The 23,057-nt window shown below is 40.3% G+C and overlaps 1 protein-coding gene and 1 pseudogene across 1 annotated transcript; both read right to left on the minus strand.

The window, feature by feature from the left end:
* Positions 1–838: 838 nt before the first annotated feature.
* On the minus strand, positions 839–9,432 carry MMP1 (matrix metallopeptidase 1). Its single transcript, XM_005579468.5, has 10 exons — positions 9,258–9,432; positions 8,529–8,773; positions 8,287–8,435; positions 7,935–8,060; positions 6,711–6,866; positions 6,433–6,550; positions 3,881–4,014; positions 2,226–2,388; positions 1,596–1,699; positions 839–1,414 (listed from the first exon to the last, which is right to left on the minus strand). The coding sequence occupies exons 1-10, from the start codon at positions 9,360–9,362 to the stop codon at positions 1,305–1,307; spliced, it is 1,410 nt and encodes a 469-aa protein (XP_005579525.2). The 5' UTR covers positions 9,363–9,432; the 3' UTR covers positions 839–1,304.
* A 9,345-nt stretch (positions 9,433–18,777) lies between these two features.
* LOC102141876 (casein kinase I pseudogene) lies at positions 18,778–19,786 on the minus strand (annotated as a pseudogene).
* Positions 19,787–23,057: the final 3,271 nt, after the last annotated feature.

A 23,057-nucleotide genomic window follows, 5' to 3' on the forward strand; every position in this document is an offset into this window, starting at 1 on the left:
CCATCTCAGCCCTCTGAATAGCTGGGACTACAGGTGTGTACCACTATACCCAGCTATTTTCAAAATTTCTTTTGTAGAGGTGGAGCCTTACTATGTTGTCCAGGCTGGTCTCGAACTCCTAGGCTCAAGCAATCCTCCTATCTCAGCCACTCAAAATACTAGGATTATAGGTGTGAACCACCATGGCCAGCCTAAAATTTGATTTCCTACTTAAGCAAAGTCTACTGAGGTTTGTGTAACTATTTAAAGCAGTTATCTCCAGCAATTCAGCTTGTTCTGTCTTGTGGCAACTCTCTCATGATGTACTTCTACAACCACCACAGAAGGACAGAAGGAGTAGACTACTAGAGAAATTTCCACCAGCAATTAAATGTTCCAGTCTGAAAATGATGTTTTTCACTTCTTCACTCAACCCACTGGTTAGAAGTTGTCAGATGCCCCACTGCCCACCACCCAACTCTGCAAGCAGTTGGACTGTGGGAAAATGGAACCCTCCCATATGTTCAGAAGAGAGAAAATGACATACGCCTAGAATGCTCTACCATGATGTCACTGATTTTATCTAAAACCGCTTTTGGAATCCATACATGGGGCAAGGGAAACGGATTCCCCTCCCTCACCCCAGTTTATGTAGTATAAATTCCATGTGAATAGAGAATATTTGAGATTTTTGTATATCCTAATTTTGTATATCCTAATTTCCCACATGAATTTTTTTTAATATTGTCTACTTCTCATTTCAAATTTGAAAAGCAGTCTCTGTAAGTGTGACTGTGTCATCAGAAAATAACTAATAAATATCATAGAAAGTATATAAAAGAGTAGAAACAAGGTTGACTTTATTTCAAACATAAAACTCTTTATTTTGTGTAAGAAGAGTTATCCCTTGCCTATCCAGGGTGACACTAGTGACTGCACATGTGTTCTTGAGCTGCTTTTCCTCCAGTGAAGACTCATGTGTCCTGTCTGTTTCTGTCTTGAAAAGATATGTTTGTCACTGAAGCTGCTCTCTGGGATCAAGGTCAGAGTTGTATACTCTGGAAAAGATCTTTGCAACTCGGGCTTATATGAATCCATAAGCCACGAACTTGACTTTTCGTACCTACCATTTGTGGAACTAAATTATATCAGTACAAAAAGGGCTACATTCTATATTGTAAAAAAATATGCAAAATGAGGTATAAATAAGATTATATTCTGTGTATCAGTGATTCTAGAGGTTAAAAATGACTGAAAAAATAGTTCTTCAGGAAAACACCTCCTTTGGACTCACATAATGTATTTTCCATTCAAATTAGTAATGTTCAATTTTTTCTGCAGTTGAACCAGCTATTAGCTTTCTGGAGAGTCAAAATTCTCTTCGTTTTAGGATCAAATTTGTATTGCCTTGTTCCATGAAAGAAATAGAAAAATCCTAGAAACAAAACAAAAGAGACTTACTACATTATACAAGCAGTTTCTAGGTTTAACTTGAATTCTTGAGAAACCAATTCATTTGTGAGTGCAGATATTTTTGGCATTTGTTGTTCCAACTAACAATAATGACGCTATTGCTATGGCAATGAAATGGAGGAAATACATGCATATTTGCTTACCGTCTTTCATGAAAACTGCATCAACTTTGTTGCCAATTCCAGGAAAGTCATGTGCTATCATTTTGGGATAACCTGGGTCCATAGATCGTTTATATTCATCATACCTGGTCAGAAAAGAGTTAAGAGTGTCAGACCTTTTGCTAAACATGTACACTCTCAAAATCATTACAGAAAATATACCATGAGGAATTTAACCAGGATATTTCATTTAATAGATCATTCATGAAATGGGGAGTAGATGGGGTAAGGTGGAATGCTGGGTGAACTAAAAGGCCTTTAAGGCCCCTCTGAAATCCAACATCGAATTCTCCAGTAGATTCTATGCTATGTCCTATTGAGGTAACATACTATGGAAGACAAGTAACTTTTGGCAAAAGTATCTCTGTTAAGATGAATGCCCTCAATTCTACATCCTTTTAAAATTCATCCCCCTACATTCTCTGGATTCCCAGTACAGGCATTGTGTGATGACTATTGGTCAACAGACTAAATAGATGATAGATTGGCAGCAGCCATTTGCAGAAAAGGATGCTGGCCAAGGCAGTTTGAGACTCACTTTGAAATAGGGTGTTCTAGAACTTTTTATGTAGAAAGAACTGAGGCCCTAACATTCTCTGCACTTAAACTTACCTCCAGTATTTATTAGCAACAAAGAAGTAGGTTTTTCCAGTGTTTTCCTCAGAAAGAGCAGCATCGATATGCTTCACAGTTCTAGGGAAGCCAAAGGAGCTATAGATGTCCTTGGGGTATCCGGGTAGCACATTCTGCCCCTGAACAGCCCAGTACTTATTCCCTGCCAATCAAGAAACAGTGATGAAAACACTTGCCTAAGACTTCACTAGGCAGTAAGTTAATTTCTAGGTAAGTTCTTAGTTTCACATGCTAGTGCAGTGCCCTGGCTGCAGATTAGAATCATCTAGGGAGATTTTTGAAAATACTGATGCCAGGACCCTATCCCAGACCAATTAAATGTGTCTATCTTTTGAAGCTTCTTAGTTGATTCTAATCTGTAGCAAGCTTTGACAATGACTCATTTGTGGGGTTGGGGGCTTCTTTCAAAAGTCAGATGTTCAAATGACTAAAGAGTTAATTATGCCATCTTGGTGATAGAAACTTCATTTCTCCAGGTTTGCTCATGGACTGTGGAAGTTCAAACAATTTGTATAATAAAGGGAAGAGTGCTGTAGTGACTCACAACCTATAAGGATTTGCAATCCTGGATTCAAATCACTGCATTTGGCTAGAAGACAGTTCCAAATACTTGAATTAATGCTGTGTCCAGTTTCCGTGTTTATACTCAGTAAGCCCCTCATCACATAAAGCTGGTCTCATATACTAAAGCCAAGATTTCTCTTATTGTACACACGTGCTATTTACCCCTCATGAAAGAGGAATGTGAAACTTTCTGTCTCTAACATCCCTTTAATTTCATAATTTAAAGGCTAGAAATTCTGTTTCAAAGTGTTTGGCCCACCTGACCTGCATTTAATTCTTTGCCTTGAGTGTATGGCTGAGTCAAATGTCTTACTCATTGTACTATGCTAAACACATGTTTGTAAAAATACTTGTGCATGACACAGTGTCTTCAAAGTCCAGGAGCTGATCATTGGATTGTGTTTCATTCTGACAGAATCGAAGAAGTTTCTCCCAATCAATTCACAGTATTCAGAACTTCTCATAATTTGATGTGCATATGAATTGCCCATGAAATTTGTTAAAATTCAGATTCTATCAAAGAAGATCTGAAGCAGGACCTGAGATTCTGAATTTGTAACAGACTGTCAGGTGATGCCAATGCTGCTGGTCTGAGGACCACACTCTTACAGCAGGGCTGTGGCATCCCCTATCTTAACTGCCTACTGGGAGCCTCTCACCTTCTCAAGAGGGTAGTTTGTATTGAAATAGAGTCTAGGAAATCATAGCAACAAAATCTTTCTATTCCATCCTCTGTAGGATTGGCCCAAGTCTCGATTTTTACTTTGAGTATTCCCAGGAATATGAAGGGGGTTTTAAATACGTAGTTCGTGCAGAAAATATTTTTGTAAATCTAGATTCATTAAAAAGGCCAGAACATTCTTTCTCCAGTCATTTGCCTTTTGTTTAAAATGACTCCAAAATGCACTATGCACTGTTTAGTTAAGTTGATGGACTTCCATTGATTTGGTTGGTGAGCTAAGATTTTCAAAAGTCCCTGGAGAGAATGTAGCTAGTACCCTTATATCTCAGCCCCAAAGGGAATAAAAAATTGATTTATTAAAACAGTGAAAAATAATTAGAAGGATTACCTTTGAAAAACCGGACTTCATCTCTGTCGGCAAATTCGTAAGCAGCTTGAAGCCCTTTTGGCAGTTGTGGCCAGAAAACAGAGATGAAATTGAGCTCAACTTCCTGGTAGAAGGGATTTGTGCGCATGTAGAATCTGATTAGAAAAAAAGAAAGAAAAGTTTCCATCTAATTTCTGGTAATCTCTGGCAGACATCCAGCTCCAGCTCCTTCTTGTTGCTGGCACTAGAGGTGTGCCGGTAAATGTTTAACATTCAGCTCCCCAAAGGAGGGTTGGTTTATAGCATTTGCTGATTTCACTAGGTTGAAATACTCCCATTATGATGAATTTCACGAGTCTCAGTGGAGCACCATTGTACAGCATACAAATAAAATAGGCACAAGTAACTTTAAGAACATAAACAAGTAGAAAAATGCAGTAAAATTATGACAAAGAGATGTTTTAATTATTTTTATTACCTTTTAATGTAATTTAATTTTGTTTATATAATTTAAGTTTTATCTATTTATTTTTTATTTATTTACTTTTTTGAGACAGAGTCTCACTCTGTTGCCCAGGCTGGAGTGCGGTGGTATAATCTTGGCTCACTGCAACCTCTGCCTCCCAGGTTCAAGGATTCTCCTGCCTCAGCCTCCTGAGTAGCTGGGATTACAGGTGCAGGCCAACACGCCCAGCTAATTTTTGTACTTTTAATAGAGACAGGGTTTCACCGTGTTGGCCAGGCTGGTCTTGAACTCCTGACCTCAAATGATTCCCCCACCTCGGCCTCCCAAAGTGCTGCAATTACAAGTGTGAGCCACTGCACCTGGCCTATAATTTAATTTTTAATAATGGCTATGGTTCACAGTTAACATGCAAAATTCTTCAAAATTTAACAGTCAGCTTTGGTGAGCCATTAGGGATCGGCTGTGCACGTTACCAGCTGGACCATGACTCTAATATCCTATATTTAGTGATTATTTACAACACACCAGGCCCAGTCCTTACATCAGACCTTATCACAAGGACACTACAAGAGAGTATTTGCGGATGAGAAATTGAGGTCAGGGAGACTAAGGGAGGTGTCTAAGGCCACCCAGCTGGTAAGAGGCTAAGGTTGATTTTTAAACTGAGGTCTGGCAGCCACTCCCTTTGTTGTCCCGTGGTTAGTAGTACTTACACAAAGTGGATTATAGAGTTTATAGGGACCAGGGTAACAGCACAGCATGGACTGTCATGCGGGCTGACACAGAAGAGCTCCAGATTCTAGGCCACAGGGAAGCCTATGGCTTTGGCTGTCAGAAACCTGACTTCTAGGTCCCATCCTGCCTCTGCCTGGCTGTGATGCCTTAGGCAAATCAGTTACTATCTCTATCTCTAGCATTTCATGTCTCCCCGATGTGGCGACATTTAAATGATCTCTGTGTCCTTTCAATTCTGGCAATTCTCAAATTGGTCCCGTTCCATCTAGTACTATTTGGTTTGATAAGTGTGTCCTGCTGTACTGAGAGGTTTCCTTTAAAACCCTCTGTTTTCTTAACTTGTCCCAGCATTGAACCACATCCTGTATAGTTTACCTCCAGCCTTATCTTTTACACTTAAAAACTAAAGAGTGGGCAGAAAGAATTATGAGCCAGTGCCCGGAATTCTAGGAGAGATGCGACTACAGAGTAGTAAAACAGTGCCACAGCACTTGAAAGGCTGCAGAGAACCAGTCTTTCAGACCACCCTGAATTCCTATGTGTTGATCTTTCTGTGGACTACATCATTCACCAAATGCAGTGTGCAATAATACACCAAAAGAGTGTGTTATTTTGCCTGATCCTTTAGGAATCACTATGGTACAGACAGCAGGCCTCCTCCTTGCATGTGAGATGACCCCAACCTTTTTGAGTCCACATGCTGCAGAGGAAGTACTGGGATTCTTCTCTGAAGAGGGAAGCACCATGTTACCCCTATCTGTCCCAGGAGGGATTACATCAGTTCTTGGAGACTTTCCCAGCATTGGCTCTGTCCCATCTCTTCTTCTCTGGGCCTCCAGGGGGCAACAGAGACCCTTCAAGAAAATAGGTTTTGGGAGGGCCATTTTCCCAGGCTGGCACGGGAGATAATTAAAGGATGGCTATGCAACCCTTATCAGGGAGACGTTGCTATGGAAAGGACCACTTTCTCCTAAGAAAGTCCTATGATACTTATCATGATAAAGAGTCGCATAATGAAAAGAGACCTAAGTAGGGGACAGAAGACCAATAACTGCTCTGCTACCAATGAGCTCTATGCCCCCAAAAGATCTCTTTCCTTCTCTCTGACTTACTTTGCTGATCTGTAAAACAAGACCATACATACTGATTTTCTAAATCAATTCTATTTTCTGAGGATCAGATAACCTAATACATGTAGAAAACAAAGTTGTTACAAGTACATTATGTTGTACAAATGCATGCAGTTGCTACCATACAATTATAGATGTAAATCAGTGTGAAATAAGTAACATGTGAAGCATAATCGTTAACCATAGTAGTGAATGTTGTTATTATTACAAATGCAGATCACAAAGAAGAGCTGACATCTTACCTGTCTTTAAAGAACATCACTTCTCCCCGAATCGTCGTTATAGCATCAAAGGTTAGCTTACTGTCACACACTTTTGGAGTTTGTGGGCCGGTGGGCTGGACAGGATTTTGGGAACCTCCTAAGGAAAACAAAATACCTGCAGTTAGTTTTGCCTAGTGTTAGAAAACCACATAAACAATGAAGACAGCTTCTTCAAGGATATCGCTAATGACTGTTTTATTTGAAATAGGTATAAAGACCACCAGGCCCTTGTCGGTAATGCTTTTCTCCATACTCACCATATATGGCTTGGATGCCATCAATGTCATCCTGAGCTAGCTGAACATCACCACTGAAGGTGTAGCTGGGATACATCAAAGCCCCAATATCAGTAGAATGAGCGAGTCCAAGAGAATGTCCAAATTCATGAGCCGCAACACGATATAAATTGTACTCTAAAAAGGCCAATACATCCATTTGTAAATATTTGAAATGTATTCAGTTTTGAGGCATTTAACTAATAAATAATTTACAACTACAAGGAAGAATGCTCCTATTTTATCAGTGACTTTTTGAAATATGTGTATGTATATCTTTTTTCCGAAGGCAGAAGGCATGCGTTTATTAACAATGAAGAGACAGGTTGAAATCTAAACTCTATGATTACACTGATACAATTAAAAGACAAATTCAGCTGACTGAAAGCCCACCACGGATTAGTCAATATTATCAATGATTAAATGACACGTATTATTTTGCAGAGAAGCAATAAAGTTCTATTAACTTTAAATATTTTTCTTTTTCTTTTCTTTTCTTTTCTTTTTTTTTTTTGAGATGGATTCTTGCTCTGTCACCCAGGCTAGAGTGCAGTGGTGCAGTCTCGGCTCACTGCAACCTCCTCCTCCTGAGTTCAAGTGATTCTCCTGCCTCAGCCTCCTGAATAGCTGAGATGACAGGCATGTGCCACCATGACTGTCGAATTTTTATATTTTTAGTAGAGACGGGGTTTTACCATGTTGGTCAGACTGGTCTCGAACTCCTGACCTTGTGACCTTCCTGCCTCGGCCTCCCAAATCACTGGGATTATAGGCATGAGCCACTGCGCCCAGCCTAACATTTAATATATTTCTTATTTACAAAACTGATAAATGTTGACTGCTGGAAATTTTGGAAAATACAAAAAGCCTTCATTTTCTTTAATTTCCACGTAAGTTTATGACCACTGTTAAATTTTGCTGTTTTCTTCTAATTAAAAGGATTTAATGTTGATGCCCACAAGTAAAACATCAAAGTTTTCAACATTTTCTTAATAAAAATTTTAGAGTGGCCTAGTTGTCACTGTTAAGATGTTGTTAGCCGGCAGAAAAGATCTTTCACTTTTCTAAATATATCACTGATTTTCTGAGTGGTAATAGAAAAATATATACTTCTACGAATGATTCTTTCAACTAAATCAACCAATATTACAATGAAACATGAAAGGGAGGGGGGAGAATTGAGAGAGGCAAATTTGATTGACTTACCTCTGAAATTGTTGGTCCACCTTTCATCTTCATCAAAATGAGCATCCCCCCCAATACCTGGGCCTGGTTGAAAAGCATGAGCAAGATTTCCTCCAGGGCCATCAAAGGGAGAATTGTCCCGATGATCTGAAAGAAACAGAATTCAGTGAAGTTTCCTTGTGGTTCTTATGTAAGCTAAGCCAGCAGGGCAAGCATTAGCTTTGTTAAGAGGCCAATAGACTTCCATCAAATGTGATGCAGTTTCCCTCTTTGAGCCCATAAAATCAACATTCCTCTTAAACAAGCAATTCCAGCTGCACAGCTACGAGATTTAAGGGCAAGGTGAGGTTAAGGTTCTACAAGAAGAACTTACCTCCCCTGACAAAAGATATCATTATGTCTGCTTGACCCTCAGAGACCTTGGTGAATGTCAGAGGTGTGACATTACTCCAGAGTTGAAAGGCTTTCTCAATGGCCTGGTCCACAGCTGCTCTTGGCAAATCTGGCGTGTAATTTTCAATCCTTAGAATGAAACAAGATAGAGACACATTGGACATGACTTCTTACCACTATCGTGGGAAATAGCTCTCTCACTCTGGCCCTCCATCTGCCTACCTGTAGGTCAGATGCGTTTGCTCCCAGCGAGGGTTCCCCTCCGTGAGGACAAACTGAGCCACATCAGGCACTCCACATCTAGGCTGCTTCATCACCTTCAGGGTTTCAGCATCTGGTTTCCCAGTCACTTTCAGCCCAAAGAATTCCTGCATTTGCTTCAATTTTTCAACCACTGGGCCACTGTTTCTCTGCTTTTCAACTTGTCTCCCATCATTCTTCAGGTTGTAGTATTTTTCCAGGTATTTCTGAAGAAAGAAAATTGTCAAAACACTGCATGGAAAATCTTTCTCATTATTCTAAAAATTGATGGCGTTAAGTTTTAGCCAGAACAGAGAACTGCTTCTAAAGCTTGTGTTTAGATTTCGCAGTTGCTTTTATCCTTATTTTTGGTGAGAAATGAGATTTCAGAGTAGAAATGTTCCTACTATTAATTACTGTGAAGTAAGAACTTCATAGCAGAGCAACTTTTATAGAGCAAGATTTGCATACTGTTACAAGTCTACAATTTGTGGAGAGAGGTTTGGATGCTCTTCCTTTAGTTCACTCTCACCTCCAACTGCAAAAGGAGAGCCTATGCATGGCTAGATACGTTTTTGGGGGAGGGTGCTGTTTCTAGCAAAGAAAAAAATCTCTTTATAGGAAATCCATCCTTAAAAAACTCTATTATATTACTGCAGAAAAATACAAACTAAAGATTTGCATTATTGTCAGATGCAATGCAGCATTTACCTGGACGAAGTCCACATCTTGCTCTTGTGTTTCTAGAGTCGCTGGGAAGCCGTGAGACACCACACCCCAGAACAGCAGCAGCAGCAGTGGAGGAAAGCTGTGCATACTGGCCCTTGTCTTCTTTCTCAGCCCAAGGTAAGTGATGACTTCTCAGCTTCCTGCTGCTTCAATATCCCAGCTAGGAAGCTCCCTCTGTATATATAGAGTCCTTGCCTTTCTAGAAAGCCGGAGGCTATGTGACTCATGTTTTACAACATCCTCTTGATTAGCTATGAATAGATTAAGCAATCGTTAGAAATGGTGACTCCTAGCAGATCACTTAGAATCACCTGGTGTTGCAATGTCATGATTAACTTCAAACAAGACGTGTGTGAAGGAGACACACTCTGCCATGTAAACAGTGGTTTCCTCCAATTCATTTATATCTGATTTGAGAAAGGCTCTTGTTATATACACAGGTCAAAGAATACTCCATGACCTTTTAAAAAAAGACTTAATTCTGATGGTCATAAAGTGCTACAGGTTTCCCCACATACCTTGCTCCCCGGGCAGAGGGTGGAATTACTAACACTGCGCACCTTATAGCTGTTCATCACCTGTGCTGACTGAAGTTCAGCTCCTCCAGCACTCACTTTATGGTGGCTCTTTGGGTTTCTCTGAGGTTCCCTTCTCCCTCTGTTAAGCTGCCTGGTACCCTATTGCAATAGCACCACGGCTTCCCTTAATCTTTACTCAGAGCCAGACATGGTGGCTCAAGCCTATAATCCCAGAATTTCGGGAGGCCGAGGCAGGGGAATCGCTTGAGCCCAGGAGTTCAAGATCAGCCTGGGCAACATGGTGAAACCCCACCACTATAAAAAACAAACAAACAAACAAACATTTTTTAAAGTTGGCCAAGCATAGAGGCATGCACCTGGAGTCTCAGCCACTGAAGAGGCTGAGGTGGGAGGATCACTTGGGCCTGGGAGGTTGAGGCTGCAGTAAACTGTGATCGTGCCACTGCACTCCAGTCTAGGCAACAGAGAGAGACCCTGTCTAAAATAAAATTTGAAAAAATTTACTCAGGCCTAGGATTTAAGAGCCTTACCTGAGAAGACCCCTCATCCACAGGTGGAGTATGAGATAACTCCCCACCCTCTGTAGGCCTTGCCCATCATCATCATGGGACAAATAGGATCCTTCTCTGAAACCTGTCCGCATGTACCAGATGATGAAAATGTTGGAGAGAGACTGAGCATGACTCTGGGGTCTTATTTTTAATCATACTTTTTTCCCCTGATATGAGTATATCTTTGCTCTTTGATGCTAGGCAGCATTTATTTATTCTTTCATGTATGCCTTCATTCATATATTTATGCATTTCTCCATTCAAAAGATCTTATTTAGCATCTCCTGCCCATTAAAATAACTACTTGGCTCTGTAATGAAAGATGTATATTCATATACTTACGTTCCACATTAAGTTGTCTTGGGTACTACCAATCTGTAGCATTCTTGGTAAGAAAAGTTGGTCTATCTCTGTAGCTCCTCCACTCATGCCCCACTCTCCTTCCTTGGAAGCATTTATTGGAAACATACAGTGGAGAAACCCTGGCCTCTGTTTTAACACTCCAGCACCTTATGGTGTCTCCCACCTTTTCCATTGTATCAGGTTTGCTTTTCAAGACTTTCCTCCGCTTATGGATTCCTGTTTCGTTGCTGCGCCAAGACTGATATCTTACTCATAAACAATACTTCAATATATCTTGGATTGTTTTGAAATAAATCGTATCCTCTCTAATAATTTAACCACAACTTCCTCATCTAAGTGGAGTAACGTAATTTCAACAGGGTAAGAGGAATAGGAAGAAGTTCTCACGAGAAGGAGAAGTTCTCTCCTTCTCACAGGCATCAGAGGGAGGGTGGGGCAGAGACCAAAGAACATTGCCACTGTAGTGACTCCAGCATGGACAAGGAAAATAGTGAAAGGGGCTGTTCACATTACAGGGTGAACATAGGCTATGTCTTAAAAGTCAAGGAGTGGCAGATATACTCGATTGTGAGGGAATCTAGTTAGTGTGAAGAGGTTACACCCCTAGCTCTACTGAGGCCTGGGAAACAAGGGTCAGTTAATAGGTTAACTCAGGAAAGCAGCGTCCTGACCATCTGCGATTGGACGGGAAGTTGCATAAGACGTCAGCCTGGAAGAGTCTCCTACACTGTCCCATCTGGCAAGAGCCTGCACATCCTACAGTCCAGGAGTTTTCAAACTTTTATAAACTTCTGTATCCTTTACTTAAACAAAATCCCTTTTGGAAAGCAAACTTGAAAACCAGATGAAAACAGAAGTTCTCTGATGGAAGCTGGAAATAGAGCCTTGGAGTTCCACACAAGCCCCCACATCATGCCTGCTTTGTCCTCCCTTCTCTAGCAAAGCTCCCCGGCGTCTGAGTCCAGAGCTCTCATGCTAAATGCTGATGGTGTTTCATTAAATGTCACAGTTGCTGACGTGGATTGGAAACTGGTTGCTTGAAACAGCTTTTCTTTTTTTTTTTTTTTTTTTTTTTCAAAAAAAGCAAAAAAAGTTTCAAAAGCAAAAAAAGTTAAATTAAGTTTTGGTTAAGCAGCCAGCCTAGATTCACACGGCCCTGAATCCTGAAATTTGCAGTTAGGTATTCACGGAAGATCTTCTAATGCAACATATGTAACGTTGCAGCTGGTGCTAGCATGTGATTTATTTGAGAGTAAAAAAGAAAACAAAAATTTAGAACGGAAAGCTTGGGATTAAATCCTACCAAATCCTAGCAATGCCTAGACTTAGCATAGTTTCCAAGAAGCTCAAAACATGTTAAATTTGTATTTGCTCTTCACATCCAGATTATTTATTTCCTCTGGGAGCATCTTCTTCCCCCATAATTCTCTTTTAAATGTAATTTCTGAAATTATTCCTCTACTCCTTATGACAAGCATAAGAGGGCTCTCATGAGTGTGGCTGTGTCAGCTGACTCCAGACTATTTCCAGGCAGGCAAATTATTTCCATGGTTTTCTTGGTTGATTCATGCTGGCCGCTCTGTGAAAGTCCTCAAATATATTTATATTTTTCCATATTAAACTCGGTCTTGAAATTTCAGTCTTGCTTCATATTTTTGTAAGCTTGGGAATTCAGCTTTTTAAATTTTGTAACTCCATTTGAGTGTCAGATATTTTTCCTATTTTTTTGTCCTGCAAGTCTTGAAATGGTCTTTAGCCAGAAACATTAAGTATTTAATGCTATTTTGTTGTGAGAGTTACACGTGGGAAAAATTTGCCCCACCGTCTGTATTCTTCCTACATGTGGCCATACAGTAGCTTTATGGATAACCATTGACCAGACACTTCACAGACGCTTGGTACACACTGGTTCCATTAGTCCTCATGGTTACCTTCCAGGTAGAAATGATTGATCACTTAACCCTGAGTCCCAGGGCACACAGCAGAGTGGTAGTCACTCGTTGAACACAGCTCTGTGTCACTGCAGTCCAGACATGACACATACATACTCTGGGGATAGAAATCTTGCTTTCCTAACAGAGAGAGAGTGTCTGGAGACACGAGGACTATCACATTAACTCCCTCAAGTCCACAATAATGTCTCCGTTCCCACAGGCCTGAAAGAATCTTCCCCTTCAAGCTGTCACTGAATCTCCCTTATTTTCCTTACCAAACTTCTTGAATTTGTAGTTTATACTACCTCAACTTAGTAGGTGTCTGCAAATGATTGTTACATGAGTTAATAAATGGACAGATCAATGAAGAAATAGATACTTAAATGACACTTAAATAAAGGGTCTATTTCTCATTAGGTTGAGTTGTTTATAAGAAGTCTTATGCCCATGACTAGGTTTTTATGTCTTTTACTCTCCTAAGACTAAAGTTTTTAAAATTACCATGGGAAGAATTTGGATATATCAACTGACTGGAGATTCAATTAACTAATTTTTTTATTTAGAGACAAATAAAGTATCTGTCGCTTAGGCTGGAGTGTAGGCACCTCAAACTACTGGGCTCAAGCAATCCTCCCGCCTCAGACTCCCAAGTAGCTAGAACCACAGATGTACACCACCATGTCCCACTAATTTTTAAATTTTTTTGTAGAGATGAGGTCTCACTATGTTGGCCAGGCTAGTCTCAAACTCCTGGCCTCAAGTAATTCTCTCACCTCGGCCTCCCAGAGTGTTGGGATTATAGGCGTGAGCCACCACATCTGGCCTTGCTGGAGATCTTATATGAAGCATAGCACATTAATTTTTGGTGATTTGCATGCCATGCTACAAGCATTTAGTATCTGATCATTTTGAGCATTTTATTAATGTGTTTGCCAATAATATTTTCTTATCTGCATAGTTTATTAAACACTGTGGAAAATGCTTATAGTTAGCACATTTGTGAAACAGATTTTTGCAGCTGTATCTCCTTTTAAAGGAAATTCAAACCAAGAGCCTTTCTGGGAATGTTACTCGTACCATAGCTCAGTTCAGCCCTGTCAAAACCATCCTTTCTTAGCTCTTATATCTGTGAATATGAATTTGAGATGGATCTTAAATATGTGAGGAAGCTTCCTGTGAGATTTTATCACGTACCCAGACTATGACTTGCTTGTTTGGAGTCTCTGACATACACACATGTGTGGTCTGCAGAGCCTTTAGTCTATGATTCAGAACTCAAACTATATTCCATTGTTGCAGAATTTTTCTGCTTCTCACAAAGTGAAATGTTCTCTAAGCCTACCACCCAGTTATTTTTAATTACTCTTAACTATTCATGCCTCAGCTATAATTCTTTATTTTTTTATTATTATACTTTTTTGAGACAGAGTCTTGCTTGGTTGCCCAGGCTGGAATGCAGTGGCATAACCACGGCTCATTGCAGCCCCCACTTCCTGGGCTCAAGTGATCCTCCCATATCAGCCTCTTAAGTAGCTGGGACTATAGCTTTCGTACAGCAACTGGGGGACTACAAGTGTATGCCACCACGCCCAGCTAATTATTATTATTATTATTATTATTATTATTATTATTATTATTGTAGAGACAGGGTCTTGCTATGTTATTCAGGCTGGTCTCAAACTCCTAGCCTCAAGTGATCCTCCCTCATTAGCCTCCTAAAGTTATAATCATTTATGATGACCATTGGGCTCGTCACCTGGTTTTCCTTGTATCAGTCAATTCTTCTTTTTTTTTAATTTCTATTGAGACAGAGTCTCACTCTGTCTCCCAAGCTAGAGTGCAGTGGCATGATCTTGGCTTATTGCAACCTCCACTTCCCAGGCTCAAGCAATTCTCCTGCCTCAGCCTCCCAAGTGGCTGGAATTACAGGCATGCACCACCATGCCTGGCTAAGAATCAGTCAATTCTTATGAGTTCTCATTGAAAGAAATAACATTTAACCTTTACTGGGCTCTCTATACCTTTAACTTACAAAATTATTTTATCCTCACAATAATCCTGTGGAACAGGTAGGGTGGATACTATTATTTCTATTTCATAGATGAAGAAACTGGGACAACTTTCCATGACTAAGTCTTTTGTCCAAGATGGTTCCTCTAGCAAGCTGTAGAGACAGAAACTTGAAAAAGGTCTTTGGCTGCAAAACCAGGTCATTCAGCTCTTAATATAAAAGATTAATCCCTGCAGACATCTTTTTATACTTGACATTGAGATGCATTTTTTAGTTCTAACAGAAAATTATTGATGAAATCACCTATAAGACTGCACAGTCCCCTCCTGTGAATTATACCCTTCTCTCTCAAGGGTGTTTCTTGTACTTGGCACTGATTCTTCCCCTCATCCTGTGAACATGGCTGCTCTGTGAAATAAACGGAGGAGCACAACCCTAACAATTGTTGCAATCCATAACTCCTTGAGTGTCACTTCTCTTTATCATCAGCCTTATTACCTAACTTTGATCTTGACCTTGAGCTCACCCCCTTGTAGTACATTTTCAAACATTACTATTAACACCCACCATTTTAAAAAAGTCAAATGGCTTTTCTTCAGTTCACATTTTCATCAGTCCTTTTTAGCGTTCAGTGCTCAGTCTTGGAAACCCTCAGCGTGGAGTTTCTGCACTTTATTTTTCTCCCTGTATCTTTCTGATTATTTCCCCTCCTTTTCTGGCATCTCCTTCCTTTCCTTCCTCCTGAATTTAGCCATTCACCAACGTCCTGTTTTGAGTCTTCACTTTTCTTTTTTTTTTTTTTTTTTGAGACAGAGTCTTGCTCAGTCGCCCAGGGTCTTGCTCAGTTGCCCAGGCTGGAGTGTGGTGGCGTGATCTCGGCTCACTGCAACCTCCACCTCCCGGGTTCACGCCATTCTCCTGCCTCAGCCTCCCGAATAGCTGAGACTACAGGCGCCCACCACTACGCCCGGCTAATGTTTTTGTATTTTTAGTAGAGACGGGATTTCACCGTGTTAGCCAGGATGGTCTCGATCTCCTGACTTCGTGATCCGCCCGCCTCGGCCTCCCAAAGTGCTGGGATTACAGGCATGAGCCACCGCACCCGGCTGAGTCTTCACTTTTAATCTCTGGCCCCTATTTCCCCAGGACAGTGTCATCTATTCCCACAACTTCACCCAACATCCCCACAAAAAATGCCTTCCTAAACTCGAGCCCTACTGTTTTCCTGAACTCCTGTCTCATAGTTTCCACTGCCACCAGGACACTTCCATCTAGATAGATCTGGTTTCATTTTCTTTTAAACCAAGACTCCTATTTCTCCTTATATACCTCTTACCTAGCACAGCTTGCTAAATCACAGACCCGGGTTCAAATGCCAGCTCTGCCAGTTACTAGCTAAATGACCAATTATTCAACCTTTTTATTTTCTCATCTAAAAAATGGAAATAATAACAGCACCTGCCTTAGATGGTTGTTTGGAGACTAAAATAATGCATGTAAAATAATTAGTACAATGACTGGCACACAGTGAACACACACAAAATATTTGTAATAATTTTTATGAATAAAATGCTTCAGCAGTGTCCATTGTCTAGCACGGCAAAAGGAACAGTCAGCAGAGTAAACAGACAACCCACAGAGTGGGATAAAATCCTCACAATGGATATATCTGACAAAGAACTAATATCCAGAATCTACAACAAACCCAAATACATTAGCAAGAAAAAAACAAACAACGTCATCAAAAAGTGGGCTAAGCACATGAACAGACAATTCTCAAAAGAAGATACACAAATGGCCAACAAACATGTGAAAATATGCTCAACATCACTAATGATCAGGGACATGCAAATCAAAACCACAATGCGATACCACCTTACTCCTGCAAGAATGGCCATAATCAAAAAATCAAAAACAGTAGATGTTGGCATGGATGTGGTGACCAGGGAACACTTCTACACTGCTAGTGGGAATGTAAACTAGTACAGCCACTGTGGAAAACAGTGTGGAAATTCCTTAAAGAACTAAAAGTAGAACTACCATTTAATCCAGCAATCCCACTACTAGGTATCTACCCAGAGGAAAATAAGTAAATTATACGAAAAAGATACTTGCACATGCATGTTTATACCAACACAATTCACAATTGCAAAAATGTGGAACCAACCCAAATGCCCATGAATCAACAAGTGGATAAAGAAACTGTGTGATATATATATATAGTGTGATATATATAGTATATCTGTGACAGATATATATCTGTGATATATATAGTATATATATTATATATGATGGAATACTATTATATATGATGGAATACTACTCAGTCATAAAAAGGAATGAATTAATGGCATTTGCAGCAAGCTGGAAGAGATTAGAGACTGTTCTTCTAAGTGAAGTAACTCAGGAATGGAAAATCAAATATCATATGTTCTCACTCATAAGTGGGAGCTAAGCTGTGAAGATGCAAAGGCATAAAAATGACACAATGAATCCCAGCACTTTGGGAGGCCGAGGCAGGCAGATCACGAGGTCAGGAGATTGAGACCATCCTGGCTAACACGGTGAAACCCCGTCTCTATTAAAAATTAAAAAAAAATTAGCCGGACGTGGTGGCCGGCGCCTGTAATCCCAACTACTTGGCAGGCTGAGGCAGGAGAATGGTGTGAACCCGGGAGGCGGAGCTTGCAGTGAGCCAAGATAGTGCCACTGCACTCCAGCCTGGGCCACAGAGCGAGACTTCATCTCAAAAAAAAAAAAAAAAAAAAAATGATACAATGGATTTTGGGGACTCAGAAGGAAAGGGGGTGAAGGATAAAAGACTACAAACTGAGTGTATACTCCTCAGGTAATGGGTGCACTAAAATCTCACAAATCATCACTAAAGAACTTACACATGTAACCAACCACCACCTGTTCCCCAATAACTTATAGAAATAAAAAATTAATTTAAAAAAAGGCAAAATAGAGATAAACCAACTTTAGCACTTAAGACCTTCCATGCTCAGGTCTAAAAATAACTTACCCATCCCACTTCCCCCTCATCCTACCCCCTTACAAACAAAGTGAATTACATTGTTTCCCAAATGTGCCTCGCACCTGTCCTGCTTTTTTATATTTTTTATTCTCCTCTATTTCTACTTAATACAAGTCTACCCATTCTGCAAGGCTCAGTCTAAATGTTACTTCACTGATAATGTCCTCCATTACCTTTCTCCCTTTGTGGGATAGTTTTTGTTTTTTTTTTAAAGAAAGTTTTTAGTTTTCAATGAACTTGTAAACAAAAAAAGTTCCCATTTCAAAATAAAAACAAAATCTCAGATCATATAGATGTTTACAGTGATTACATTTATCTAAGCAACATACATACATATTTAGTTGTAAGATGTTAACTAAATTTCTGTGACAAATATGCTTTTTTAAATAAAAAGAACATTATAAAATTAATGCAGAGTCCTAAGAATAACCTAGTAGTCACTCAGTTTTTCTTACATCTCCACTTTGGATGCTGTTATTTCTAGCACAAGTGAGCAGGCAGAGTCTTTCATAGGCTCAAACAATGGGATATTTGGTGGCTACCATATCAATTGGCTTTCAAACAACAGGACAACCATTTTAAGAATGTTTTAAGTGAAGACCTTGCAAACCCCAGGGATGGAAAAATGCTAAGAATGCACAACTGTGAGCACTTACAACCGTCACAACTGTGGCTGAAGACTTTATCTCATTCTTCTTAAATGAAATCTCAAAGTAGTATAGTTAAAAAAAAAAAGGTTTTAACAAAAAAAATTGGTGTATGCCCAATTTCTCTACTAATTTGTGTGAGTCAAACATTCAGTTAATTTTTCCACTTGAAAAATATGCAATAGAAAACCGGACACCATATTTCACTATCTCAGTTAATATTCACAATTACAGCAGCTGCAATTCAGGATACAGCATTACCAGTGCTGCCCAGAGTCAGTTCATACTGAAATTAAGTTCCTAACACCAAGTAAATGGTTGCAACTACCATTGGCTAGTGTACATATGAAATAAAATTTCTAGCAGCAAAAAATGCAGCTCCGATCATCTGCTCTGCTTCTTCTGTTCCTCAGCTCATGCTTAGAAACCTGTGGGGGTTTGGGCCTGCTAACCCTGCCCACTGGAAGAGGTGGTCTGCTGGGCTACTTTCAGCTTTAACATTGTCCAATAAAACGTTTAGTCATTTTGGTGGTTCAGGGTCCTCGAAAGAATGCGGAATAGCTGTCTGAGATACACCTCATCCAGGACTTCCTCAAAGTGTAGCCGGCGATTGCAGTTGGCAAATTCTGCAGGAAATTTACCGCAATTACAGCACATGGCAAATTCTGCAGGAAACCCCTTACATAAAACTTCAACAGGAGTGGGCATCCTCTTTTCACTAATCTTTTCATATTTTTGCTTCTTTGTTGCGGACCTTAGTCCTTGCCATGGCAAGCCGGTTCTATTAAAATACATCAAAACAGCCTAAGGATTCCACGTCATTTCTGTAACTGCTCAATACCAAGATGTGCATTGATGCTGGCACATCAGGCAGTGCTAGTGAGGTTTTTATCTTATCTGCACAGTATGTGTTGCCTTGTCCTGCTGTTGCTGTATTTTTTGACTAAACCAGAATCAATAAAGAATAACTCACTACAGTGATGCCCAATCCCTTTAGGGAGTTATCTGTTTTAATATCTCTGTGTGTAAAACTGTTTGTATGCGCATACTCAATTTTATTGATAGTCTGGTCAGCTAACATATGTACAGTTTTCATTGTCAACCTTCTTGAAGAGAAATTGAAGCGGTCTTCGAGGCTAGGTCCCAGAAAGTCTATGACTGGTACATTGCAGTCTTTTTCCTGATCATACCACGGTGTGGGGGGGGGGGGGATGCCAACCCTACCTTGAAGAATCTTACAGAGTTTGCTTTCCTACAGCAACTGGGGATGCCTGGTCTTTTGAGATTCTAGCTTCACTGCCATTTCCTGGCCATTGGTGATGTTGATGGCCAGATAAAAGTCCCAGAAGGAGCCAGACCGGATCTTCCTTACTAGTTTATGTTTCCCTCAAACAATAAATTTGGCCTTGGATCCGCTGCTGCCTGCCATCCTGAGAGATGAAGATGGAGGCTGAGGCCAAGCCCAGATGCCTCTGAGAGAAGGACGGAGGTCTCTGGGGCTCCTCCACGGTGGAAGGTGGCAGGAAACGGGACATGGAACACGGAGGTCTCCCTCATATTCGCGGCCCAGAATTAACTGAGGGGGAACCTGATCACCGCTGCTCAGTCAGGTTTCTTGTTGCCAGACTCAGTTTGTAAAGGAGTTCTTGCAGTTACAAGGCTGGGTCACTTGTTTCTGGGCGGCGCCACTGCCTTGCTGTCTCAGCAATGTGCAGGCTGGAAAACGGGGTGCAGTGAGCTAGGGCAGGGATACCATTGCCACCATTGCCACCACTGCCAGTGGCTCCAGCCCGGAAGGACCCCTGTCCCTCTGCCGACGCCGCCATCTTGTTACTCCAGCTCCAGCCTGATAGTTTCACTCTGAATTTTCTTAGAACATTACACTTTCTTAAAACCCTTTTCATATTTTCCTTATCTTCACCTCATTCTCTTAATGGAAGGTAATTCGTTGAAAAAAAGGCTGATGTTTTCATTGTGTCCCTGCCCATTCTCGAAGGTTTACCAGTTGATTTGTAGAAACTTGTTCAACAGGGGAAATGTTAGGTTACACGCAATAGAATAGAAAAAGTGGCACTTAGTGCTTTTGAAGGTAAGGGTCCCTTCTTTCAGTAAGAGTTCTCTCACTTTGCAAGTCTGAGGGGAAGCATAGTCACTATGTATGCTAAAGTGGTTTGGTTGTGTCCCCAACCAAATCTCATCTTGAATTGTAGCTCCCATAATTCTCACATGTCTTCGGAGTGATCCTGTGGGAGGTAATTGAGTCGTGGGGGCGGGTGTTTCCCGTGCTGTTCTCGTGATAGTGAGTAAGTCTCACAAGATGTGATGGTTTTAAAAAGGGAGAGTTCCCCTGCACATGCTCTCTTACCTAGCACCATGTAAGATCCCGACTTTGCTCGTCGTTCGCCTTCTGCCAGGATTGTGAGGCCTCCCCAGCCATGTGGAACTGTGAGTCAATTAAATCTCTTTCCTTTTTAAATTACCTGGTTTCAGGTATGTTTTTATTAGCAGCGTGAGAACAGACTAATACATGGTTAAACCCAAGAAACCATAGTGAGCTCTCAAAGAAAATATATTTATCAGATTGTCTCAGTGTATGTGGACAACATGTTAGTCAAGTATCCCCTGGACTTTTGTATGAACAAATTGAAAGTAGACTGAGCTCACTCCCACTTAGTGAGTAGGTGGGATCTGCAAGGCTAGAAATTGCAAAAGTAATCAGACACCAATTTAACTCTTAGAAGTTAATTCACTCATGAAATGGATGCAGCCTAATTATTGCATAAATTATTATTTCTTCAAGTAGCTGTTAAAATCTTAAGTGTAATTCCTATTATGCCAATGACTATTTATGTGGGTATATATCTCCAAAATTATTATGAAAGACAGGGAAAATAAGATTCAAAATACAAGTATGTGCTTTCTAGCAATTTATCCAGAAATCTGTTAATGGTCAAAACAAATTTAATCAAAGTCCTTTTTTACTACTCTTTTAGTTCTGGCACTTCTTACTACTGATAATAGATCTTGTCGTATTGGCATAACTAATATCTGTTGGGCATTCTTGGAGAGGTAAGTGGAGAGGGACTTACAAGGATCTGTGTGGTTAGACAGCTGTCTGGACTATTTCAATAAACCCTGCCTGCGAGGGTCCTTTGTTGGGTCTTGGGGAGCTGATAAAAGTGAATGATTCTTAAGCCATTTTATACACCAGAACATGAGTAGGTATTTGTTGGGATTTGGCTTAAGGCTGAGGACATGCAACTAGTCAGTTTCAGAATCACATACTGCATTGTGGAGAATTTTGGAGATTTAATCTATTTCAGAAAAGAGACCAAATTACCTACTCTCTGAATTGTCTCATAAAAGATTTTAATCCTAGAGATCAATTGAAAAGGAAATCAACTTCTGCTTCCCTATTTCATATTAATGGTCCTTGAAGTTAGGGTAATATAAATGTATTATTTCCCATTTAAATCATGGCAATGAAAATAGTTTCTGACACAGAATAGCGGAATATATGCTAAATAAGAGTTAGCTTTATTATTTTTATTTTTGTGTGTGCTTTCTCAACTGAATTCAATTTCAGGTAAAATGCAGAGAGAGCCTTAGCCTATCACCCTGCAACTAGATTCTGTGGGTTCTGCAGCGAAGTTGATAAAAGACAGTGCCCTATCTTTAGGCACAGCCTAGTTCTCCTCTGTGGTCTTGGGAAAGAAAACTAGGTTTCCAGGCCACACAGCTTTCAAAAATAGAATGCCTATGGTGGTGTGGAAGAATGTATATAGATACAATGCATGGGACAAAATCATTTTTATAGAAATCTCTGAGGATTAGAGCCAGAACCCCTCAGAAAACTCTATCTTAAAGGCTACACAACTAGAGCTTCTGTTTGTTTTCTTCCCTGGCTTTTAGGCTCAGCTTGAGGTCATAAGCACCCATCAGGTCCCCCAGTGTCTTCTGTTACCAAGCTCTCCTGGGGCCCTGCTGTCGACGTTGTAAGAGCAAATCTACATACTATTTACATGGAAGGTCAGCGCAGCCTTTCTATAAAAAGGTACCAGTGCCTGTTGCACACTTGGATCTTTATGACTTAATATCTGTAAATATACCTGTCTATGTGACTATACATATGTAAATGTACTTAACACAGTCCCAGCAAAAGAATATATACATATAATTCTATAGACAGAGTATGTCATAGGATAATATATTGAGATATAAAATTATATTTTCCTATATATTTTTCCCTGACTTTGCCAAGAACTATGTATCTCCGAGTCTCAGAGTTGTCTTCAGGACTTCAGTTGAAGTCTACATGAAGGCACTATCTCTTTCCAACTTTTGGAAAAGCCTGAGCTCATAGGAAGAGGTTGTCAGATGTCTTCAACTAAGAGGGGAAAGGAAAAAGTTTTTGGGGAGGCATGAGAGAGGGAGAGGTTTCCTTGAACTGGAAAGAGGAACATCTGGGCTGTTTCCAGCAGGCATAAAGACCCGTGCTCTACTTCTAGGTCCTTGGAAACCCCTTGGGTAGTTGTGAGGTGGGCCTAGGGAGGCAGGATCCCAGAGGCAGGATCCCGCAGATCTGGATCCTTATAGTGTGTGAGTGAGGAAAAATGGAAACTCATACGTTGTCTTCTCCAAAACTCCAGTAGGTGGCAGAATGGAAATTTAAACCCAGGTCTCGTTCCAAAGTCAATGCA

The sequence above is a fragment of the Macaca fascicularis genome, chromosome 14, assembly GCF_037993035.2.
Source record: "Macaca fascicularis isolate 582-1 chromosome 14, T2T-MFA8v1.1".
Lineage (NCBI taxonomy): Eukaryota > Metazoa > Chordata > Mammalia > Primates > Cercopithecidae > Macaca > Macaca fascicularis.

Bases quoted from the DNA above. Each gene is read 5' to 3' on its own strand.
- MMP1 (XM_005579468.5), bottom strand. From the start codon at position 9,362: ATGCACAGCTTTCCTCCACTGCTGCTGCTGCTGTTCTGGGGTGTGGTG. The intron at 6,867-7,934 runs GTAAGTCAATCA...TGGCCTTTTTAG, and splicing joins GTGGACCAACAATTTCAGAG to AGTACAATTTATATCGTGTT. The intron at 4,015-6,432 runs GTAAGATGTCAG...TTTTCTAATCAG, and splicing joins GTGATGTTCTTTAAAGACAG to ATTCTACATGCGCACAAATC.